We start from the raw sequence: 22,349 nt of genomic DNA on the forward strand, positions 1-22,349 counted from the left end.
TCCTTCCATCTTTCTCTCCTTGCTTCCTTCCTTCCTTCCTCCCTCTCTCTCCCTTCCTCCTCTCTCCCCTCCCCACTCTCCCTCCCCCCTCTTTCCTTCCTCTCCCTCCCTCCCTCCCCCCTCTCCCTTTTCCTTCCTCTCTCCCCCTCCCTCTCTCCTTCCTCTCCCCCCTCTTCCTTCCTCTCCTCTCCCTCTTTCCCTTCCTTCCTCTCTCCCTCCCTCTCTTTCCTCTCTCTCCCTCTCTTCCTTCCTCTCCCTCTTCCTTCCTCTCCTCCCTCCCTCTTTCCCTCTTCCTTCCTCTCTCCCTCCCTCCCCCCTTCCTTCCTCTCCCTCCCTTCCCCCCTCTCCCTCCCCCTTTTCCTTCCTCTCTCCCTCCCTCCCTTCCTCTCTCTCCCTCCCTCTTCCTTCCCTTCCTTCCTCTCTCCTCCCTCCCTTTCCCTCTCTTCCTTCCTCTCTCCCTCTTTCCCTCTCTTCCTTCCTCTCTCTCTCCTTCCTCTCTCCCTCCCTCCCCCCTTCCTTCCTCTCCCTCCCTTACCCCCTCTCCCTCTCTCCCTTTTCCTTCCTCTCTCCCCCTCTTCCTTCCTCTCTCCCTCTTTCCTCTCTCTTCCTTCCTCTCTCCCTCCCTCTCTCCCTCCCTCTTCCTTCCTCTCTCTCCCTCCCTCCCTATTTATCTCCATCTCTCTCTCTCACACACACACACGCACACACCCCACTTCCTGAATAGCCCCGATATCATCACTGGTCAATAAACAATGCAAGTTTCCAACTGCAATTTTGGATTGCAACACACAGGTAGTCCTCGACTTACGACCACGATTGAGCCCCACATTTCTGTCGTTGTGAGTTTCACTCCATTTCACCACCTTTCTCGCTGGCTGGGACACCTTATCGGGCGGTCCTCGACTTACAACTGTTTCCGTTTAGTGACCATCGGAGGTTACAGCAACTAGCATGTAGCCGCTCTTATGTGGAACTTAAGAGCGGCAAAAACAGGAAGGGACACACGGGCGGGAGGCTGAAAACGATTGGGACAATTTACCAGGTAGTCCTCGACTTACAACCGTTCCATTTAGTGACCGTCGGAAGTTACAGCAGCCCTGGAAAAAAAATGTGACCGGGCCAGTTTGCACCCTTGACTCTTGTCGCCGCGTTCCCCCAGGGTCACGCGATCAGAATCGGCCCCTAACTCATATTTATGACGGTTGCCGCGTCACGAGATCCCCTTTCCGACAAGCAAGGCTCCACGGGGGAAGCCCGATTCGCTTAGCAACCATTCCGTTTAGTGACCGTTGGAAGTTGCAGCAGCTAGCACCTAGCCGCTCTTGCGTGAAACCTCCCGCCCTCCCAGAAAATGAAGGCGATGCACAAGGCGAGGGATTTTATTTTCCACAACATTCATCTTTAAATAAACTCAGCTAGCATTCGCTGTCCCAAAGAAAGGAATTTTGGGGTGGGGGGGTGTCTGGGAGGTTGGGGTGGGCGGGTGGTGTTGGGGGTTATGGGGAGGGTCCCTCTCTGCTGAACCTGGCCAGCATCTCAGCTCGTGGTCCAGCCAGGGGGTTAAGGGGAGGGGTCCCCATGCCAATGGCTCCCCGGCCTCTGACCAATGGGCCCTTTCCCGCTGCCCACAGCGGGCAGGGAAGCGGGGGGGGGGTCACAGAAAAAGGGACAAACTTTACAAAATAATAATAATAATAATAATAATAATAAAGAAACCAGCCCAGCTTCAGTTTCCAGAGAGGCTCCAGGCCGCCCACACAAAAGTTTTTTTTCCCGCTTGAGGAGTTTGGAGAGAAGAAAAAGGAGCACAGATTCCGCCGGATCTTCCTTGCTGTGCTGAGGAAGCCCCCCCCCCATGCCCCCATGCCCCCCCGGGAGTCACGGAGACCCCACTGCGCCCCCCCCACCCTCCGCGGCTCCCTGCGTCAGTTCATCCGCAGCGGCTTCCCTTCCCGGTGGTCGATGGGGGTGACGACCTCGTTGGCGTAGCCGTTTTCCGAGCACAAGGAGAATCCATCCATCGCCTCCATGCCGCTGTTGATTTCTGGAAAAAGGGGGGTGGGGGCAAAGGGGGTTTGTGGGGCGGGGGGGGGGGAGGAAGGAAGAGGCGTCAACAAGCAGGAAGGAAGAGAGGAGCCCGAAATCAAAGGGGAAAGGGAATCGTGTGGGGTGTTTGGATTATACGGATCAGTCCGGGCAGTTCTGCCTCAACGAGAGAGAGTGAGTGAGAGAGTGAGTGAGAGAGAGAAAGAGAGAGAGAGATAGGAGCAAGAATGGCAGACGGATTTCAAGTACAGCTACCGTTGTCCTCAATTTAGGTGGAGGGAGGGAGGGAAGGAAGGAGGGAGGGAGGAAGGAGGGAGGGAGGGAGCTAGGGAAGAAGGGAAGCAGGAGGAAGGAAGAGAAGAAAAGGAGGGAGGGAGGAGATAGGGAGAAGAGAGGAAGGAGAAGAAAAGGGAGGAGAGGAGAGAAAGAGAAGGGGGAAGGGAGGAGAGGGAGGGGAAGGGCTGGTGTGGGAAAGAGAGAAGAGAGGAAGGGAGGAGACAGAGGAGGAGAGGTCAGGACAGAAAGAGGAGGGGTGAGAAAAGGAGGAGACGGGGAGGAAGAGAGGGAGGGAAAGGCAGGGGAGGAGTGAAGAGGACAGAAAGAGGAGGGGAAGGGGAAGGAGAAGGAAAGGGAGGAGAGAGAAGGAGAGAAAGGGAGGAGAGGGAGGGGAAGGGACAGAACCGAAAGGAGAGGAAGGAGACGGGGGGGGGGAGGAGAGGGAGGGGAAGGCAGGGGAGGAGTGAAGAGGACAGAAAGAGGAGGGGAAGGGGAAGGAAGGGAAAGGGAGGAGAGAGAAGGAGAGAAAGGGAGGAGAGGGAGGGGAAGGGGTGGTGTGGGGAAGAGAGAAGAGAGGAAGGGAGGAGACAGAGGAGGAGAGGGGAGGACAGAAAGGGGAGGGGTGGAGAGGGAGGGAAAGGCAGGGGAGGAGTGAAGAGGACAGAAAGAGGAGGGGAGGGGAAGGAAGGGAAAGGGAGGAGAGAGAAGGAGAGAAAGGGAGGAGAGGGAGGGGAAGGGACAGAACCGAAAGGAGAGGAAGGAGACGGGGGGGGGAGGAGAGGAGAGGGAGGGGAAGGCAGACTCCCATTTCAAAAGTCCCAGCAGCCCAGCCATCTCGGGGACAAGGGGTCCAAAGGGGTCCGAAGCCCCTTTATCGGGACACTTCCGCCCACCCCGGCTTTCCCTGCGTGCCCAAGGCCCCTCCTCTGCCAACACAGCTGCCTGAGGCTGCGGGGATCCCTCCGAAATCCGTCCGCCCCTTTTGCTCCCGCCTTTCAGAAGAGGAAGAGCGAAGAGGAGGACGGCCGCTCCCGAACCGAACCGCGACCAGGAAAGGCCTCGAGGTTAGCGCCAACTTCCCCAAGTGATCAAAGCAAGCCAAGGATGCCCCCCCTCCCCTGGCCCCTTCCGGCGGCTGCCCCGTCACCGTGCTCCTGCGGTTAATGCCAGCCTTTGAAAGCAGACTTACGCTCCAGGCTGAAGGAAACCCCCAAGTCTGGCAGCCTGGCGCCCTCTAGAGGCTAGAACCTGCAAGACAGGGTTCAAAAGACAATTTGGCTGAAGGAAGGAGAATCTTTTTTTCGCTCAGGGTTCGGCGTTTGACGGCTCCTTGGTGCTCTCTTGAGTTTTCTTGGTTGTTTTCTTGCAGGCGTTTCCTCACCCGACTTAAGACTAGTTGAGCACTGATGATGTTCCCTAGCTGGGTCAAGAAACGTCTGCAAGAAACAACTAGCTTCAGAGATCACTGCTGTGGCTCGTCAGCGGCCAGTGGAGATGTCAGCAGATTCGGACAGTGAGGAGGTTGGGGAGGAAGAAGGGCCAGTCCTGGAGTCTGGGGAAGGCTCTGATGAGGGCTCTGTGTCGGAGGCAGAGAGGGGGCCAGGGCCGTCTGACAGTTATCAGCTGCCTTCGGAGTTGGAGATCAGTGGGGCAGAAGAACAGCTGGGGCCTGTTTCCAGTGTGCGCATGCGCAGAGTTGCCAGACGAAGGGAACAGCTAAAGAACAGGGGTCGACTTGGGAGTAAGGCCACAGGTGGACAGTGAATGGCCCCTCCCAGAGGGAATAAAAGAGGGAGCGCCAGGGGAGTGGAGTTTGCAGGAGACCATGAGTTCCCTTCATTGGTTCGTGACTCTCCGAGACTCCTTGCCAGGTTTTGCAGATCTCAGCCTGGCAGCTCTCCAAGCCAGATAAGGTCGGTGACCGTAAATCCTCCCTCGAAAAACTTTGCTGGAGGTGAAGGAGCAGAATTCGCTGCAAATTAATAAAAGGGGTTTTTGTCGGGACAACAGGGAGTTGGCTTCATGCTCTCGGGAAGCCTCGGTCAGAACAGAAAGTGCCGCCGTTGTTCAGTGTGAAACCAGGCTTGTCTTAACTGAACAGTCGCTAAGCGAATGGCTTTTAAGTGAGGATCACCTGTAATTTTTTTGTCACGCAAAGCAGATCACTCAACCGACAAGTCAACCCGTCCCACAGAATGAACCGATGGGCAAAACCAGATTGCCAAAGTCAGCTTACCGAAGCCTCCTCGGCCCCTTACCTGAAAATATCAGTTTTTCCTTCATGATGTTGACGTCGCGGCTGGACCGCCGGACGGCAGCGCTGAGCATGATCTGCTCCGGGTTGTAGGTGCGAATGCTGCTGAAGCGCCACCTGGGACAGGAACGGAAAAAGGGAAAGGTTCTCGTTTTGAAGGGGATCTACTGGATCGGGGAAGGCAGGGGGGCCGCCGGGGAGCAACCCACCGCATCCGCCTGAAGCCCCGTGTATTTCCCCCCCCCCCACAGACACGCCGCACGATGGCCAACTGCCATCTTGACTTTTTTGACCCTATGCGGGGGCATTTTCCAAGCTAGGAAAATAATTCCTCCACCCGAAAGGGCCTGGAGAGGCACGCCTGGGAATAAAATGGTGCAAAATGACACTGCCAGGCCTGCAGCCATCTTTTTATTTGGATCTTTGGCCTGCCACACTTTCTACTATTCTACTAAGCATTTTCTATGGTGGGAAAATGGGAGGGAGGATCGTACGGAGTTAGATGATACGCAGCCATAACAACATTCTTTCTAGAAAGCCAAGGTCATCCTTTGTCTCTGCACCTGGCCGGAATTGGATGGGTGGGAGCTACCAGCATGGCAGTGGGAGATTGGGCCATGGGATGGACTTGTGGGTAGGGGGTAAGATCTTGAACTTTCAACTGGGTGGGGAAAACCGGGAAGCTTTCAGATTCAGGTTTCCCCAGATGTGCCAACATGGCTCTCTTAATAAATGCGAACTTTGAGGAATCCTTGCCTTGGACTCTGATTTACTTTTGGATGCTATTTGGAACCTGACAGACACATCCTGTCTTCCAGCTTTTCTCCATTTTGGAAGCAGGATCAGGATTCCTTATAGTGGCATAAGGGGAAATCCATTCTGCTGCATCTTGTCTGTTTTAGATATCCAATTGGGACACTTTTAAGACCTGGGGACTTCAACTCCCAGAATTCCCCTAGTCTCCAAACATGGCCACCTTATGACCTGTGGACTTCAACTCCCAGAATTCCCCTAGTCTCCAAATTTGGCCACCTTAAGAACTGTGGACTTCAACTCCCAGAATTCCCCTAGTCTCCAAATTTGGCCACCGTAAGAACTGTGGACTTCAACTCCCAGAATCCCCTAGTCTCCAAATTTGGCCACTTTAAGAACTGTGGATTTCAACTCCCAGAATCCCCTAGTCTCCAAACATGGCCACTTTAAGAACTGTGGCCTTCAACTCCCAGAATTCCCCCAGTCTCCAAACATGGCCACCTTAAGACCTGTGGACTTCAACTCCCAGAATTCCCCCAGTCTCCAAACATGGCCACCTTAAGACTTGTGGACTTCAACTCCCAGAATTCCCCCAGTCTCCAAACATGGCCGCCTTAAGACCTGTGGACTTCAACTCCCAGAATTCCCCCAGTCTCCAAACATGGCCACTTTTAAGACCTGTGGACTTCAACTCCCAGAATCCCCTAGTCTCCAAACATGGCCACTTTTAAGACCTGTGGACTTCAACTCCCAGAATCCCTAGTCTCCAAACATGGCCACTTTTAAGACCTGTGGACTTCAACTCCCAGAATCCCTAGTCTCCAAACATGGCCACTTTTAAGACCTGTGGACTTCAACTCCCAGAATCCCCTAGTCTCCAAACATGGCCACTTTTAAGACCTGTGGACTTCAACTCCCAGAATTCTCCCAGTCTTCAAATTTGGCCACTTTTAAGACTTGTGGACTCTGGGCCAATCCCCAGGAGACCACGAGTTCTAATCCTACCTTAGGCCTGAAAGCTGGCTGGATGACTTTGGGCCAGTCCCTTTTCTCCCTCCACCCACCTCACAGGGTTGTTGTTGAGGGGGCGGGAAATGAGGAGGGAGGCGTGCTGGATTTATAGTCGCTGCTTTGAATTATTTAGTAATAAAGGCGGCTGCTAATCCTCCCTTTCAAATGCTACTGTGGTTAAGATTTGCTTTGACTACTATGCCGTTACTCAGAATAAATACTATCCTGGTGATGGGCAGCCGTATTATTTTGTTTAAATAACATAAATGCTTGAAGTACTTCCAGGCTGGAAAAACCCGAGTTCCAATCTTCCCTCAGCCTTGGACACTCCCTATCTCTTGCCCAGCCTACCTCGCAGGGTTGTTAATAAGGTGTAAAACTGAGGGGGGAGGAAATGTTATGTTTGCTGTTCCGAGTTCTGGAGAAAGGACAGCAAGAATGAGGAATAAAAGGCCCGGGATTCCTACTCTCCTTGCCCGGAGAAGCCGAGGTGGTGCAGTGGTTAGGGTGCAGTACTGCAGGCCACTTCAGCTGACTGTTATCTGCAGTTCAGCAGTTCTAATCTCACCGGCTCAAGGTTGACTCAGCCTTCCATCCTTCCGAGGTGGGTAAAATGAGGACCCGGATTGTTGGGGGGTGATATGCTGACTCTGTAAACCGCTTAGACAGGGCTGAAAGCCCTATAAAGCGGTATATAAGTCTAACTGCTATTGCTAAAGAATAAAGGGGGACGCTCGCACCACAAAGAAACCCACAAATAAAAAAACATGCGGGAAAACCGAACACAAAACACGAGAGATGCCATATACACACAGGAGGGGACTTGTGAGGGATGCAATCACGTAACACACCGTCCGATGGGCCAACAAATCCAGATTTAAAGAGGACAAAGGTGGTTTGAAGTGTACGAGACACCCCGGGGGCACCTGGGGGCACTTGGCTGCCTTCGAACAACGGCGGCTGCTTTCAAGGTGTTGCTGGAGAGTTGGGGGTACATGCAGGCGCCCCCTCCACATACTCCCTGTCCCCCTAAAAATCTGGATCGTTGTGTCTCCTTGATACCTAGAGCCTATAGGTCTCTGGGTTACATGCCGTGTTTTCCCCAAAATAAGACAGGGTCTTATTTTCATTGACCCCGAAATAAGTGCCGGGCCTTATTTTCGGGGAGGTCTTATTATTTCGGAGGTGCAGGAGGCCCCTTCATCTCGGCCCGCGGATCAGCTGATCCAGAGAGAGCCAGAAGTTCTGTCTCTGTTTCTGGCAACTCGCGTCGCTGGGCCTGCCGCTGTTTTTGCGCCCGCCACTAAGAGAAGGGGCATGGTAGCTAAGTTTTGCAGGAGCGGCCTCCCAAGGCCATTCCGCGTGGATGGCAGGTGCATGTGGGGGCGCATGGGGCATGTTCCCCCCCTCCCCGGAAATGGCGGGGACCGGCTGCGCATCCGTTTAAATGTTTTAGGGGAGGGCTTATTCTTGTGCATGCGTTCAAAAGCCCGATTGGGCTTATAAGCCGGGGAGGTCTTATTTTCGGGTAAACAGGGTATTAAATCGATCCAGGTTACCCGCCTTCTACAGGTAGTCCTCAACTTGCAACAGTTTTGTTTAGTGACCACGGCACTGAAAAATGGGACTTGGCCCAGTTTTTACAGCAGCTCAACGGTCACAGAGGAGGAGCCGAGGTGGCGCAGTGGTTAAATGCAGCACTGCAGGCTACTTCAGCTGACTGCAGTTCGGCTGTTCAAATCTCACCGGCTCAAAAGTTGACTCAGCCTTCCATCCTTCCGAGGTGGGTAAAATGAGGACCCGGATTGTTGTTGGGGGCGATATGCTGACTCTGTAAACCGCTTAGAGAGGGCTGAAAGCCCTATGAAGCGGTATATAAGTCTAACTGCTATTGCTATTGCTACATGATCAAACTTCACAGTCTTGGCAACTGGCGTGTATTGATGCCAGTTGAAGTGTCCGGGGTTGTGTGATCCCTTTTACGACCTTGGACAAGCAAAAGTCAAGGGGGGGGGAAGCCAGATTTGCTTAACGACGTGCTACTAACTTAACCACTGCGGTGATTCACTTAACAACTGGGGCAAGAGAAGTTGTAAAAAATGGGAAGAAAACTCACTTAACAACTGTCTCGTTAGCAACACAAGTCTTGGGCTCAATTGTGGTTGTAAGTCGAGGACTACCGATACCTGGGGCTACCTCGGGCCCCAAGTGAACACCGATGTCCTATTAGCCGGCATCAAAAGTTTTGATAACAGAAAGGGGAAAACAGGACTGTTGTTTCACCATATAACTTTAATAGCAATAGCAATAGCAGTTAGACTTATATACCGCTTCATAGGGCTTTCAGCCTCTCTAAGCGGTTTACAGAGTCAGCATATCGCCCCCAACAACAATCCCGGTCCTCATTTTACCCACCTCGGAAGGATGGAAGGCTGAGTCAACCTTAAAAAAAAACCTGCCTTTTGGCTCCTTGTTTGGGGTAGAATCAGGGCGGCTGGATGTTCCCCATTAGGACTTTAAAATCAGAAGGAATCCCTAAAATGAAGAACCGTGGTATGGAAGTCCTAAATCTCCTTTCCACCCCAATGGTGCTGGATTGTGGCTATGGTTACACCTCCTCTCCAGTGAAGGAAACCAGCAAACACTCCCAAAAAAATCCAGTCACTGCTCTTTGAAACTGAGAGGGAGATCTGCTTTCCTACCGACGCCAAGCCCTCCATGCCACTTAAAAGGCCATCACTGTAAAAAATAAAAACCAACCTAGCTCGAAATCCTCTCCGCGCTCCTGTTTATTAACCCTGCCCTTTGACTTTGGCAAAGTCAAAAAAGGAAAAGAAAAAAAAAAGAAGAAAAGCTGGGTTTTGCAAAGATGAGGAAAGAGAGAAGCGATGCCGGGGAACATGGAGAAAGCACAGATGTGCGCAGAGGCAGCTGGATGAGGGGGAGGAAGATGATGGCTGGATATATATATATATATGGAATATATATCTCCTCCCCAACCTTCGGCCTTTGGGAAAAGGAGGGAGTCAAGATTTGAAGCCGCCGCGTGATTGCAGCCAGTCGGCCCGTGTAAAGAAAGGGCAGAAATTGTGGAAGAAAAAAAGAAATCTCTGTGATATTATAGGTCAGTGTTTCTCAACCTTAGCCACTTGAAGATGTCCGGACTTCAACTCCCAGAATTCCCAGCCAGCGATGCTGGCTGGGGAATTCTGGAGTTGAAGTCCGGACATCTTCAAGTGGCCAAGGTTGAGAAACACTGAGCTAGAATATAAACACGTGATGGCGAACTTATGGCACACGGAGCCATATCTGCGGGCACGTGAGCTGCCAGCAATGGAAGTTCTGGTCCTAAACCGAGGACTATTTGTGGGTGTGTTTTGTTGCGGGTGGCTGCAATCAAGCGTTTCCCGATCCAGAAATTCCACCAGCTCAGAGAAAGGCCAAGGATTTCAGGGCAGCAAAGGCCTCTGATGGACAGCATAAAAATTTACTAAAGAAATAAATAATCGTGATTTCTAAAGTTCTACTCTTATCTTAGCCATGAAAGCCGGTTGGGTGACTTTGGGCCAATCACCAGGAGATGGTGAGTTCTAGTCCCGCCTTAGGCAATGAAGCCAGCTGGGTGACTTTGGGCCAATCACCAGGAGACGGTGAGTTCTAGTCCCGCCCTTAGGCATGAAAGCCAGCTGGGTGACTTTGGGCAATCACCAGGAGACGGTGAATTCTAGTCCCACCTTAGCCATGAAAGGCCAGCTGGGTGACTTTGGGCAATCACCAGGAGATGGTGAGTTCTAGTCCTGCCTGTAGCATGAAAGCCAGCTGGGTGACTTTGGGCCAATCACCAGGAGACGGTGAATTCTAGTCCCACCTTAGCCATGAAAGCCAGCTGGGTGACTCTGGGCCAATCACCAGGAGACGGTGAGTTCTAGTCCCGCCTTAGGCATGAAAGCCAGCTGGGTGACTTGGGCCAATCATCAGGAGACGGTGAGTTCTAGTCCCGCCTTAGGCATTAAAGCCAGCTGGTTGACTTTGGGCCATTCACCAGGAGACGGTGAGTTCTAGTCCCGCCTTAGGCATGAAAACCAGCTGGAGGACTTTGGGCCAATCACCAGGAGACGGTGAATTCTAACCCGCCTCAGCCATGAAAGCCAGCTGGTGACTTTGGGGCCAACACCAGGAGATGGTGATATTCTAGTCCCGCCTTAGGATTGAAAGCCAGCTGGGTGACTCTGGGCCAATCACCAGGAGATGGTGAGTTCTAGTCCCGCCTTAGGCATGAAAGCAGCTGGTTGACTTGGGCCAATCCCCAGGAGACGGTGAGTTCTAGTCCCGCCTTAGGCATGAAAGCCAGCTGGGGACTCTTTGGGCAATCCACCAGGAGACGGTGAGTTCTAGTCCACCTTAGGCATGAAGCAGCTGGGTGACTTTGGGCCAATCACCAGGGACGGTGAGTTCTAGTCTCATCTTAGCCATGAAAGTGGTTGGGTGGCTTTGGGCCAATCAACAGGAGAAGGTGAGTTCTAGTCCCGCCTTAGGCAAAATCGGCTGGGTGACTTTGGGCCAATCACCAGGAGACGGTGAGTTCTAGTCCCCCTTAGGCATGAAAGCCAGCTGGGGACTTTGGACCAATCACCAGGAGACAGTGAGTTCTAGTCCCGCCTTAGCCATGAAAGCCAGCTGGGTGATTTGGGGCCAATCACAAGAGAAGGTGAGTTCTAGTCCCACCTTAGCCATGAAACCAACTGGGTGACTTTGGGCCAATCACCAGGAGACGGTGAGTTCTAGTCCTGCCTTAGGCATGAAAGCCAGCTTAGTGATGTGTGGGGCAGTCCCTCTCTCTCTCTCATCCAGCCTCCCTCACAGGGTTATTGTTGCAGGGAAACTAGGAAGAACAAGGTGCCCTGGATATGTTTGCTGCCTTGAGTTCTTGCAAAAATAATGAAGGCAGGATTATAAGTAAATAATAAAATCAAAAATAAAATTAATTGCCCTGAGCAAAATGAAATTGAACCTTTTCAGCCAATTGCCTCTTTTTATTTATTCCTGGCTGAAGTTGCATATCTTAGCAAATCAAAAACGAAGGCTGAGGCAGTGGTGAAATCTGTTGTTGTTTTTTAACTACCCATTCTGTGGGCGTGGCTATGTAATCATGTGACTGGGCGGGTCAAGAGACAGAAACTCGCTTTAAAGATGTCCTGCTGGAGCAGGGGGTTGGACTAGATGACCTCCGGGTCCTTCCCGCCCTGGATTATGCTCTGAAGCTGCGTCTAATGCCAGGTTTGTAGCCTTCCTTCCCCTCCTTTTTCCCCTCCCTCCCTCCCTCTCCCCCCTCTCTTTCTTAGCATCCCCACTCCCCGTTTTTGGTTAAGCAGCGTCACAAGCCATCAAGCCTCTTTCTTAATTTTTTTTAACCTTCCCTCTGGATGTTCATAAGAGATTTGCTTCAAAGTGCCCCCCAAAATAGAATGCCCCCTTCCAGATTTGACTCTGGAAAGTCTTCACCAACCAAGCGTGGATGCTAAGGCATGCTGAGCTGGTGGGGATGATGGGGCTTGGTGTCCAACTTAACTGGAGGGCATGAGCTCCGAAAAAGCTGGGGTGAGATGGACTAAAGACTTCAATTTGGTTTGAAAGCAGGGAGATCGGATTGCTTCAGTGCGGAGGAAACGCAAAAATCTCCAGCCCTGCAGCCATATTTTCCTCTGGCTCTTTGGCCTGCCACACTTTCTATTATTCTACTATGCCTTTCCGAGGTGGGAAAAATGGGGATTGTATGGAGTTAGATGCTATGCAGCCATAACAACATTCTTTCTAGAAAACCAAGGTCAACTGCCATTTTGACTTTTTTTGACCCTATGCGGGGGCATTCTCCAAGCTAGGAAAATAATTCCTCCACCCGAAAGGGCCTGGAGAGGCACCGCTGGAAATAAAATGGTGCAAAACGACACTGTCAGGCCTGCAGCCATCTTTGCTTTTGGGTCTTGTGGCCTCCCACACTTTCTACTACTCTACTAAGCATTTTCTATGGTGGGAAATGGGAGGGAGGATTGTAGCGGGATTAGATGCTAGGTAGCCATAACAACATTCTTTCGAGAAACCAAGGTCATCCTTTGTCTCTCTGCACCTCTGCGCCTGACCGGAACTGGATGGGTGGAATCTGCCCAGCGTGGCAGTGGGAGATTGGACCATGGGATGGACTGTGGGTGTGGGGGGGCAAGATCTTGAACTTTCAACTGGGTGGGGAAAAACGGGAAGCTTTCAAACACGATAAGTCGGGTTTTTCCCAGATTGCCAACATGGCTCTCTTTCATACACTTGGAAACTTTGAGCAATACTTTTGCCTTGGATCTGATTTCCTTTCGGATGCTGTTTGAAACCAGGACAAAACTTGACATTGATATATATTATATATATATATATATGATATACATATTTCATTTCTCTCAAGGACTGCCATGCTGACTTGGCTTCCCCTCACCGATTTCCCCGCAACAGGACTGTTACGGAGGTGGGTAGGAAAAAACGAAACGAGAGATGTAGGTGAAATGAGGGACGGAGGAGGAGGAGGAGGAGGAGGAGGACCCAACAATTACCTGATTAAGTGATAGCTGTAAAGATGCCGAAATGCAGCAGCAGAAAGAGGAGGAAGAAGAAAGAGGGAACATGCAGAGAAATGTCAGAGCAATAAGAAAAATAACTCAGAAATTCCCACGCCCATCCACCCCTTATTGGCATTGTCAAGGGCCCTAAAGACACCCCAGGACTTTGGAGAGGGTGATTAAAAACTCCTTCCCCCCCCCTTCTCTTTCTTCCTATTGGGACTGGCTATTTCTGCCAGGAATAAAGATCCGTAAATGAAGATTTTTTTGGGTGATTCCCTTGGTGCCCTCTGAGCTTGGTCGTTTCTTGCAGACCTTTCCTGGCCCAACTAGGTAACATCATCAGTGCCAGAAGGAAAAAAAATAAGAGTTCGTTCTGTTTATAGACAAGTGGCTTGGTGGCAGAAAGCGAACTCTGCCCTCTTCTAGCACTGATGATGTTCCCTAGTCGGCTTATGAAACGTCTGCAAGAAACCACCAAGGACCCCACAGTTCAACCCTGAGCTACAAGTATTCCCTACTAAGGAGTATTTTACACATATTCTCTACTAAAGAGTATTATACAGATATTCTCTACTAAAGAATATTTTACCATATTCTCTACTAAAGAGCACTTTACACATATTCTCTAGAGTATTTTACAAATATTATCTACTAAATAGTATTTTATAAATAGTCTCTACTAAAAAGTATTTTACAAATATTATCTACTAAAGAATATTTACAAATATTATCTACTAAAAAGTATTTTACAAATATTATCTACTAAAGAGTATTTTACAAATATTATCTACTAAAGAGTATTTTACAAATATTCTACTAAAGAGTATTTTATAAATAGTCTCTACTAAAAAGTATTTTACAAATATATCTACTAAAGAATATTTTACAAATATTATCTACTAAAGAGTATTTTACAAATATCCTCTACTAAAGAGTATTTTACAAATATCTACTAAAGAGTATTTTACAAATATTATCTACTAAAGAGTATTTACAAATATTAACTACTAGAGTATTTTACAAATATTATCTACTAAAGAGTATTTTACAAATATCCTCTAGTAAAAAGTATTTTACAAATATTATCTACTAAAGAGTATTTTACAAATATTATCTACTAAAGAGTATTTTACAAATTTATCTACTAAAGAGTATTTTACAAATATTATCTACTAAAGAATATTTTACAAATATCTACTCTAAAGAGTATTTTACAAATATTTTCTACTAAAAAGTATTTTACAAATATTCTCTACTAGAGAGTATTTTACAAATATTCTCTATTAATGAGTATTTTGCTGTGGTCCCCTCGATTTTTAAAACTTTTAACCATTTGTAAACCGTCCAGAGTCAAGGGCCATTTGCAATGAATAAATAAATACATTTGATTCATTAAAGTCCAAGAGGGCAACCAAAATCATGTGCTTCGGAATTTTGATATTATTCCCCGGAATCCTGCAAGATGGGGACACTTGTTATTTTAAGTTTGTTTGAAAACAAAACAATCGGGAATATCTTTCCTTCTGTATCCATCCCTCTTAATTAAATAAAAACCAGGCTTGGGCTATGCAACTAAATGTGTTTTTTTCAACCTTGGCAACTTTAAGGTGGGTGGACTTCAACTCCCAGAATTCCCCAGCCACCCATGATGAATCTCTTGACAAAGTACTTTTAAAAAGGCATGAGAATTTCCCTCCCAAAGTTCAGGAGTTTACTGATATTTTATTTACCCCCAAATCTGACCAACGTTAAACCAACGGATTTATTTTGCTTTTCCAGGCATTTGCCGTGTCCTCTCTTTAAAAAACTTGTGAGTTTTTCCCCCTCTCCTCTCTTTTCAGCTTCTTTCCTCCAAGTTGCATGTTTCTTTTTTAAAGTTTTGTTTTTGTACACTGAAGGTTAGAAATTAGGAGAACTTTAAGCTTAGTTTTCGGAAGCTTGAGGAAAAGGAGGAAGTGCCACCTCAAGGCATATGGAAGCAGGACAGAAAAGAATTTCTCCCTGGAAAATAATATTTGCAGCTCAGGGTTAAATTGTGGGGGTCCTTGGTACTTTCTAAGTTTGGCTGTTTCCTTGCAGACGTCTCATTACCTAACTAGGTAACATCATCAATGTTAAAAGTGGGTAGGGTGTGTTCTCTGTTTATACAGGAAAGACTTATATGAGGGACCATCAAGAAGCGCCATAACTAGGAACAAGAATACTCCCACCAACCCTGACAGGGCAAGCCACTTGGATATAAACAGAAAGCAAACCCTGCTCCCTTCTAGGCTGATCCCGTCACCTAGTTGGGTGATGAAACGTCTGCGAGAAAATCTCGCAGAGTTATTACCAAGGCCCCCACAATTTGTCATCCTCTACAATTTATTTAAAGGTAAATTAGAGGGATGACCCGGTGGCTCAGAGGCTAAGACGCGGCTTGTCGATCAGAAAGATCAGCAGTTCGGCGGTTCGAATCCCTAGCGCCGCGTAACGGAGGGAGCCTCCCGTGACTTCTCCCAGCTTCTGCCAACCTAGCCGTTCGAAAGTAGGTAAAAAGGCAAGTAGAAAAATAGGAACCGCCTTTGGTGGGAAGGGAACAGCGTTCCATGCGCCTTCGGCGTTGAGTCATGCCGGCCACATGACCACGGAGACGTGGTCGGACAGCGCTGGCTCTTTGGCTTTGAAAGGGAGATAAGCAGTGCCCCCTAGAGTCGGGAACGACTAGCACAGATGTGCGAGGGGAACCTTTACCTACAATTTATTTATCCCCTGCAAATGCTAGATCTTTGCGTGGCTGTGAACTGACCAGTTGAGATGAAGTTTGGCCTCTATTTCTATTCCTGGCCTGAAACAGGGGAGGAAGAATTTTCCTACTACCCCTCAAAGCGGCTCCAAATGTCACTGGGTAGAATCCTAACATTATAAAGTCATCAGTAGGTGTTACTTACTTCTGGAAGACAAAAATTCCTACAATTATGACAAAGGAAATAAGGTCCGCCGTTATCCAGATTAGACGGTATTCACCTGGAGGCTGAAAAACAAGTAAAAAAAATGAGCAAAAATTAAAAGTTGGTTTTCTAAAAAAAACAAACGCCTAAACATGGGGAATGTGACTTGAAAGATTGTTCAGGTTTAACCATTAATACCCAGGTCTTTTCTGTTTAAGATATGTGGACTTCAACTCCCAGAATTCCCTAGCCAATATGTGAACGTCAATTCCAAAATTCTCTTGCCACCATGTGTGAACTTCAATTCCCAGAATTCCTTAGCCAATATATGTGGACTTCAATTCCCAGAATTCCCTAGTCATATGTGTGAACGTCAATTCCAAAATTCTCTTGCCATGTGTGGACTTCAACTCCCAGAATTCCCTAGTAAATATGTGTGAACTTCAATTCCAAAATTCTCTTGCCACGTGTGAATTTCAGTTCCCAGAATTCCTTAGCCAATATGTGTGAACGTCGATTCCAAAATTCTCTTGCCACATGTGTGAACTTCAATTCCCAGAATTCCTTAGCCAATATATATGGACTTCAACTCCAGAATTCCCTAGCCAATATGTGTGAACGTCAATTCCAAAATTCTCTTGCCATGTGTGAACTTCAAGTCCCAGAATTCCCTAGTCAATATGTGTGAACGTCAATTCCAAAATTCTCTTGCCACCATCTGTGAACTTCAATTCCCAGAATTCCTTAGCCAGCAGGTATTGACCAACTCCCCAAATTCCCTAGGCAGCCATACTGGCAGGGGAATTCTGGGAGTTGAAGTCCACACATATTAAAGTTGCCAAGTCTTAAAGACATCGACACTCATAAATCTCTGTGAGAGACACTCGCAGGCAAGCTAAAGCTTTTCAAGATTCCTGAATTTTACTGAATTAAATTCTTGCTCGCCTAACACAAACCTCTCAAAAAGTGTTGGTTATCACACCTGTCAAACTTCCAAGGTGGCATCCGGGCTTCCATCAGGAAGTTACAAACTCCAAACAATCCTTCACACAGGCAGTCCTTGACTTACGACCATTCATTTAGTGAGCAGCTGAAGATACAACAGCACCGAGAAATGTGGCTTGGGGAACATTTTCACACTTCCGGCTGTTGAAGCATCCCCAGTGAAAGTTAGTAAAATGGATCAAAATGAACTTAACTGTATTGCTTATTGTTATGGGAACTCTGGACACAATTCTGGTCGTAACTCAAGGACTACCTGTAATTACTTGCCTTGTGGCACAGTCAAGTAGATGTTTAGATACGGTTTAGCATTTTGCCCACCTAGCAGAGGGGTAGGGAACAATGGTTCCTTTATGGCTTATGGATTTCAGCTCCCAGAATTCCTGAGCCAGCTGGGCTCAGGAATTCTGGGAGTTGAAGTCCACAAGTCATCAAAAGGCCATCATTCCCCATATCTGACCTAACTAATCCGGTTCTAGTGGTTTATTAGTTTATTCATTTGGAAAATAACAGAATTGGAAGGGACCTTGGAGGTCTTCTAGTCCAACCCTCTGCTCAGGCAGGAGACTCTATACCAGTGTTTCTCAACCTTTAGCAACTTGAAGATGTCCGGACTTCAACTCCCAGAATTCCCCAGCCAGCAAATGCTGGCTGGGGAATTCTGGGAGTTGAAGTCCGGACATCTTCAAGTGGCCAAGGTTGAGAAACACTGCCCTATACCATTTCAGATTAATGTTTGTCCAATCTTCCTTAAAAACATCCAGTCTTCACAACTTCTGGAGAAAGTCGGAGGCTGCCAGAAATCCAGATGTGGATTCAGAGCACTCAACAGCCAGCAGAGGGCGCCCAAACCCCATAAATTGATAAGTAAAGCGGGAAGGTTCTCTTAAAGCTGCTGGAAATCAGAAATTGTGCTCAAGTTGGTTGAATTCAGCCATGAAATTCTCTCTCCCAGGAGTCCTCTCTTCTCATTTGGTGGCCAAAGTACAGGTAGTCCTCGACGTACGACCAACAAGGGAGTCCAAAATGCCTGTGGCTGACTGAGACACTGGTTAAGCGAGTTTTGCCCCATTTTAACTACCTTTGCTGCCACAGCCGTTAAGTGAACCCGTTGTTAAGTTAGTAACGCAGTTGTTAAGCGAATCTGGCTTCCCGGTCGACTTTCTTTGCCAGAAGGTCGCAAAAGGGGATCGCGGATTCTGCACTCGTAAATATGAGTCGGTTGCCAAGTGGCTGGATTTTGATCGCGCGATCGTGTGGGGATGGTCGTAAGTGTGGAAAAACAAGTCATAAGCCTCTTTTTCCAGTCCTTCGAATGATCACTGAGCAAATGATTAAGTCAAGGACACCCTTTATTTGAGCTTCAGAACCAAAATTAAGTTTTTATGATTTGGGAACTCTGCTTTGACTGATGCAATTTTGGAAAAACGCCAGCAGTCACAAATGAAATGAAATCGAAGTGCCACAAATTCCACAAAGAAGAGGGAATCAACTTATTTCCCAAATACCTGAAGGCAGGACAAGAAACGATGGATGGAAATTAACCAAGGAGAGAAGCAACCTGGAATTGAGGAGAAACCTCCTGACAGTGAAGACAATTAACCAGTGGAACAGCTTGCCACCGGAAATGCGGCAAGCTGTTGAAAAGAGTACTGTGTTTGGCAGTACTCTTTTCAAATTTGGATACTGTCCCCCCTTGTAACGAATTACTAGTCTACATAGACAGATCACCTATCTAGAATCCAGTGACGTGCGGTCAGCTTTATGGCTGGTGAGGCAGCTTTTTAGATTTGTGGACTTCAACTCCCAGAATTCCACAGCCAGGCATGCTCAGTTCCGATTTAAAGCGACAGCATTTTTTCCCCCTTGCAAAATAAGTTTTCCCATTTTTTTTCTCCCCTCCCCCTCCTCCCTCTCTCCCTCCCTCCCCCCTCTCTCAAACAGACACACGCACACAGAGAATTTGGATCCCTCTCTCACTCACTCTCAAACACAAACACAGAAGTTGGATTGGATATATTTTCCAAAGGCTTGAAAGCAGCTTCTCTGCCATACCCCCACCCCCATTCCCCTGCTGCCTTCCGATCGGAACCTTTGATTGCAGGTAGAGCCACGTTGCCTTTTCAAACTTGTAATCAGTGAAGCTGGGCTTATGTACTTTTATACAGGTGTGTGTGTGTGTGTGTGTGTGTGTTTGTGTGTGTGTGTTTGAAAAGGCAACGTGGTTCTGCCAGAGCTCTGAGTCAGACTGAGCTAGTTGCTCCCGGAGAACTCTAAAAAGCTCTAAAAATGCCCTCTACAGGAGGCGAGAGAACACGTGCCTCCTTTGCATAAGGAATTTTTTGCTTGTTAACCCTTGCTTAACTCTTAAAAGGCGAAAAATTGCTTATGCACAGGAAAGCCCCTATTTCTCTGGCCTCCTCCTATAGTTAACACTAAGCACCGTTCCAAGTCACTGTGAATCTGGTAGCAACTACTTTGGCTTTAATTATTTTTAAAAACTTCTTTAAAATTCTTTCCTTTTCCTCATGACTGGTGAGGCCACGCCTCCCCTGCCTCTAGTGACTGCACGTCCCTGCTAGAATCTCTAATCTGTGCTCTCCAAGCAGAAATTAGGTGCCCAATTCGGCCATTCCACTCTACGGAGATGCCCCCTCTACAGCCCCCCTCTACCGCAAAGATCCCGCAGGAGAAGAGCAGCCTGGACAACCGTGGGATCTGGCAGGGCGAGAGCTGTGAACCGTAAACACAAAGCTTTTGCTGTGACCCAGCGTAACAGATATAGCGCCCTTGCTGACCTTAACGGGGACGCTAAAGAGACAGGTCAAGGTAGCTGTGATAATGACGGCTCAAATAAGCAGGGGAGCGTGGCCCAAAACGAAGAACTTACTTCGGAAAGGCAAAAGTGTGGATCAGGTATCACACACCGGTCGCACAAGAAGAGCAAGGTATGCAAAAAGAGAAGTCGCCTTCTGGTTGGTGATTCAGTCGTAAGGGATGTAAATTTAGGAAAGGAGATGGAGGTTTTGAAAGAGGTCAGGTGTCTGCCAGGTGCTACTGCCAGCAGAGACAAAGGCGCATTCTTAAGGTAGTCAAGAATGCAAGTAAGGACTGTGACGTTGATGCTATACATCTGCGAGGTGGCGCAGTGGTTAAATGCAGCACTGCAGGCTACTTCAGTTGACTGCAGTTCTGCAGTTCGGCTGTTCAAATCCCACTAGGCTCAAGGTTGACTCAGCCTTCCATCCTTCCGAGGTGGGTGAAATGAGGACCCGGATTGTTGTTGGGGGCCATATGCTGACTCTGTAAACCGCTTAGAGAGGGCTGAAAGCCCTATGAAGCGGTATATAAGTCTAACTGCTATTGCTATTGCTATCTTGGCACACATGATCCGTCCCAAAAAGATGTACTTTCTGTGCAGAATGATTTCCAGAGCTTGGGGTATGAACTTAGTAGTGTAGGCTTATCTTCTCAGAGGCTATACCAGTAGTAAATAAGGAACAAAAAGGGAAGGGCCAGCGTGTGGCAGAGTCTAGGCAGGGGGTTGGACTAGAAGACCTCTAAGGTCCCTTCCAACTCTGTTATTGCATTAAGTTGTGGGTGCTCCACCACTGGAGGTTTTTCAAGAAGGGACTGGACAGCCACTTGTCTGGAATGACATAGGGTCTCCTGCTTGAGCAGGGGGCTGGACTAGAAGACCTCCCAGGTCCCTTCCGGCTGAATTCTGAATATATCATAGGTAAATCCACTTACCATCAGCCAAAGGGGGGAAGGTAGCCGAAGGAGAACTTGCAAGTTGTCGGAGGTGACGGACTCAACCCCCATGCACCAGAGGACGGAGTACAGCCACGGCTCGTTGACGGTGTACAAATTGATGCTCAGGTTTGCGCTGGCATATTCCCTGTTTGAGGACGGAGGGGAGGGACAGAGAGGAAGGAAGAGTTTGAAGAAGCAGCCTGAACGATGAACCTGCGGGCTTAAACTGAGGTTTTCCACTATCCTTGTTTGCTTGTCCACTACTTTTTCCAACTATCTCCATGCTTCAGGGCTTTTATACTTGTTTTTTGATGATCAATACAATAGCAGTATTAAAAGGGACCTTGGAGGTCTTCTAGTCCAACCCCCTCCCTAGGCAGGAAACCCTGTATCGTTTCAGACAAATGGCTATCCAACATCTTCTTAAAGACTTCCAGCGTTGGGCATTCACAACTTCTGGATGCGAGCTGTTCCACTGAGATAGATAGATAGATAGATAGATAGATAGATAGATAGATAGATAGATAGATAGATAGATAGATAGATAGATAGATAGATAGATAGATATAGTATATACAATTGGTATAGATAGATATATATATATATATATATATAGATAGATAGATAGATAGATAGATAGATAGATAGATAGATAGATAGATAGATAGATAGATATATAGATATATATATAGAGATAGAGATATAGATAGAAAGAGATAGATAGATAGATAGATAGATAGATAGATAGATTAGATGATAGATAGATAGATAGATAGATAGATAGATATATGTAGACAGATGATAGATAGATATAGATAGATAGATAGATGGATAGATGGATAGATGGATAGATAGATATAGATAGATAGATAGATAGATAGATAGATAGATAGATAGATATAGATAGATAGATAGATAGATAGATAGAGATAGATAGATAGACAGACAGACAGACAGACAGACAGACAGATAGATGATGGATGGATGGATGGATGGATGGATGGATGGATGGATGGATGGATGGATGGATAGATAGATAGATAGATAGATAGATGATAGATAGATAGATAGATAGATAGATATAGATAGATATAGATAGGCCAGCCAGAGGTGGTATTTGCCGGTTCTAAGAACTACTCAAAATTTCCGCTACCGGTTCTCCAGAACTGGTGAATTCCACCTCTGCAGGGACCGCTCCACTTAACAATCAGAGACCACCAATGCCTGACCTATCTACGTACATGTAAACAAGCAGAGCCAGAGGGGAGGTCTTGGGAAGGGCACCTCCGAGGGATCCCCAAGGCCATAAGTGAGAAGATCTGTCAGAAATGGTGTAATAGGGTCTCCTGCTTGGCCGGGGGGTTCGACTAGATAACCCGCAAGTTCCCTTCTCTTTTTCTGTTCACTGGCCCCTCCATTACTGCCCCATCGCCCGCCATGCCCTGCCTCTGAAGAGTAGGCCGAAGGACCAGATCGGCAGCGGTGCCAGAGGAGAACCGCACCTGATATCCTCGCGGGTGACCTGGGTGTATCTCAGGTTGAGCTTCTGGAAACCTCGCTCTCTCAACCGCCGAGGGTCTGTCTTCCGGCCAGAGGTCTGCTGGAATCCAGGGGCCACCTCCTGAACGAGAGGCCTGTCCAGACTGGGCAACCACATTACCTGGGAGAGCAGAGGGGAGAAAGGAGGGCTTGAGGACCTCAAAAGGGATACGGAGATGC

At 48.0% G+C, this 22,349-nt stretch overlaps 1 protein-coding gene across 1 annotated transcript in view; it reads right to left on the minus strand.

Annotated features, from left to right (window-relative positions):
- Nucleotides 1-1,363: 1,363 nt before the first annotated feature.
- LOC116523402 (glycerophosphodiester phosphodiesterase domain-containing protein 5-like) overlaps nt 1,364-22,349 on the minus strand; it is a gene marked incomplete at its 5' end in the record, with an annotated part of 38,592 nt that continues 17,606 nt past the window's right edge. Inside the window, 5 exon segments of the mRNA XM_032238504.1 lie at nt 1,364-2,044; nt 4,581-4,693; nt 15,873-15,955; nt 20,628-20,775; nt 22,133-22,290. Coding sequence (XP_032094395.1) covers nt 1,926-2,044; nt 4,581-4,693; nt 15,873-15,955; nt 20,628-20,775; nt 22,133-22,290 — 621 coding nt within the window.

This window comes from Thamnophis elegans, unplaced genomic scaffold, assembly GCF_009769535.1.
Source record: "Thamnophis elegans isolate rThaEle1 unplaced genomic scaffold, rThaEle1.pri scaffold_256_arrow_ctg1, whole genome shotgun sequence".
Taxonomy (NCBI): Eukaryota; Metazoa; Chordata; class Lepidosauria; order Squamata; family Colubridae; genus Thamnophis; species Thamnophis elegans.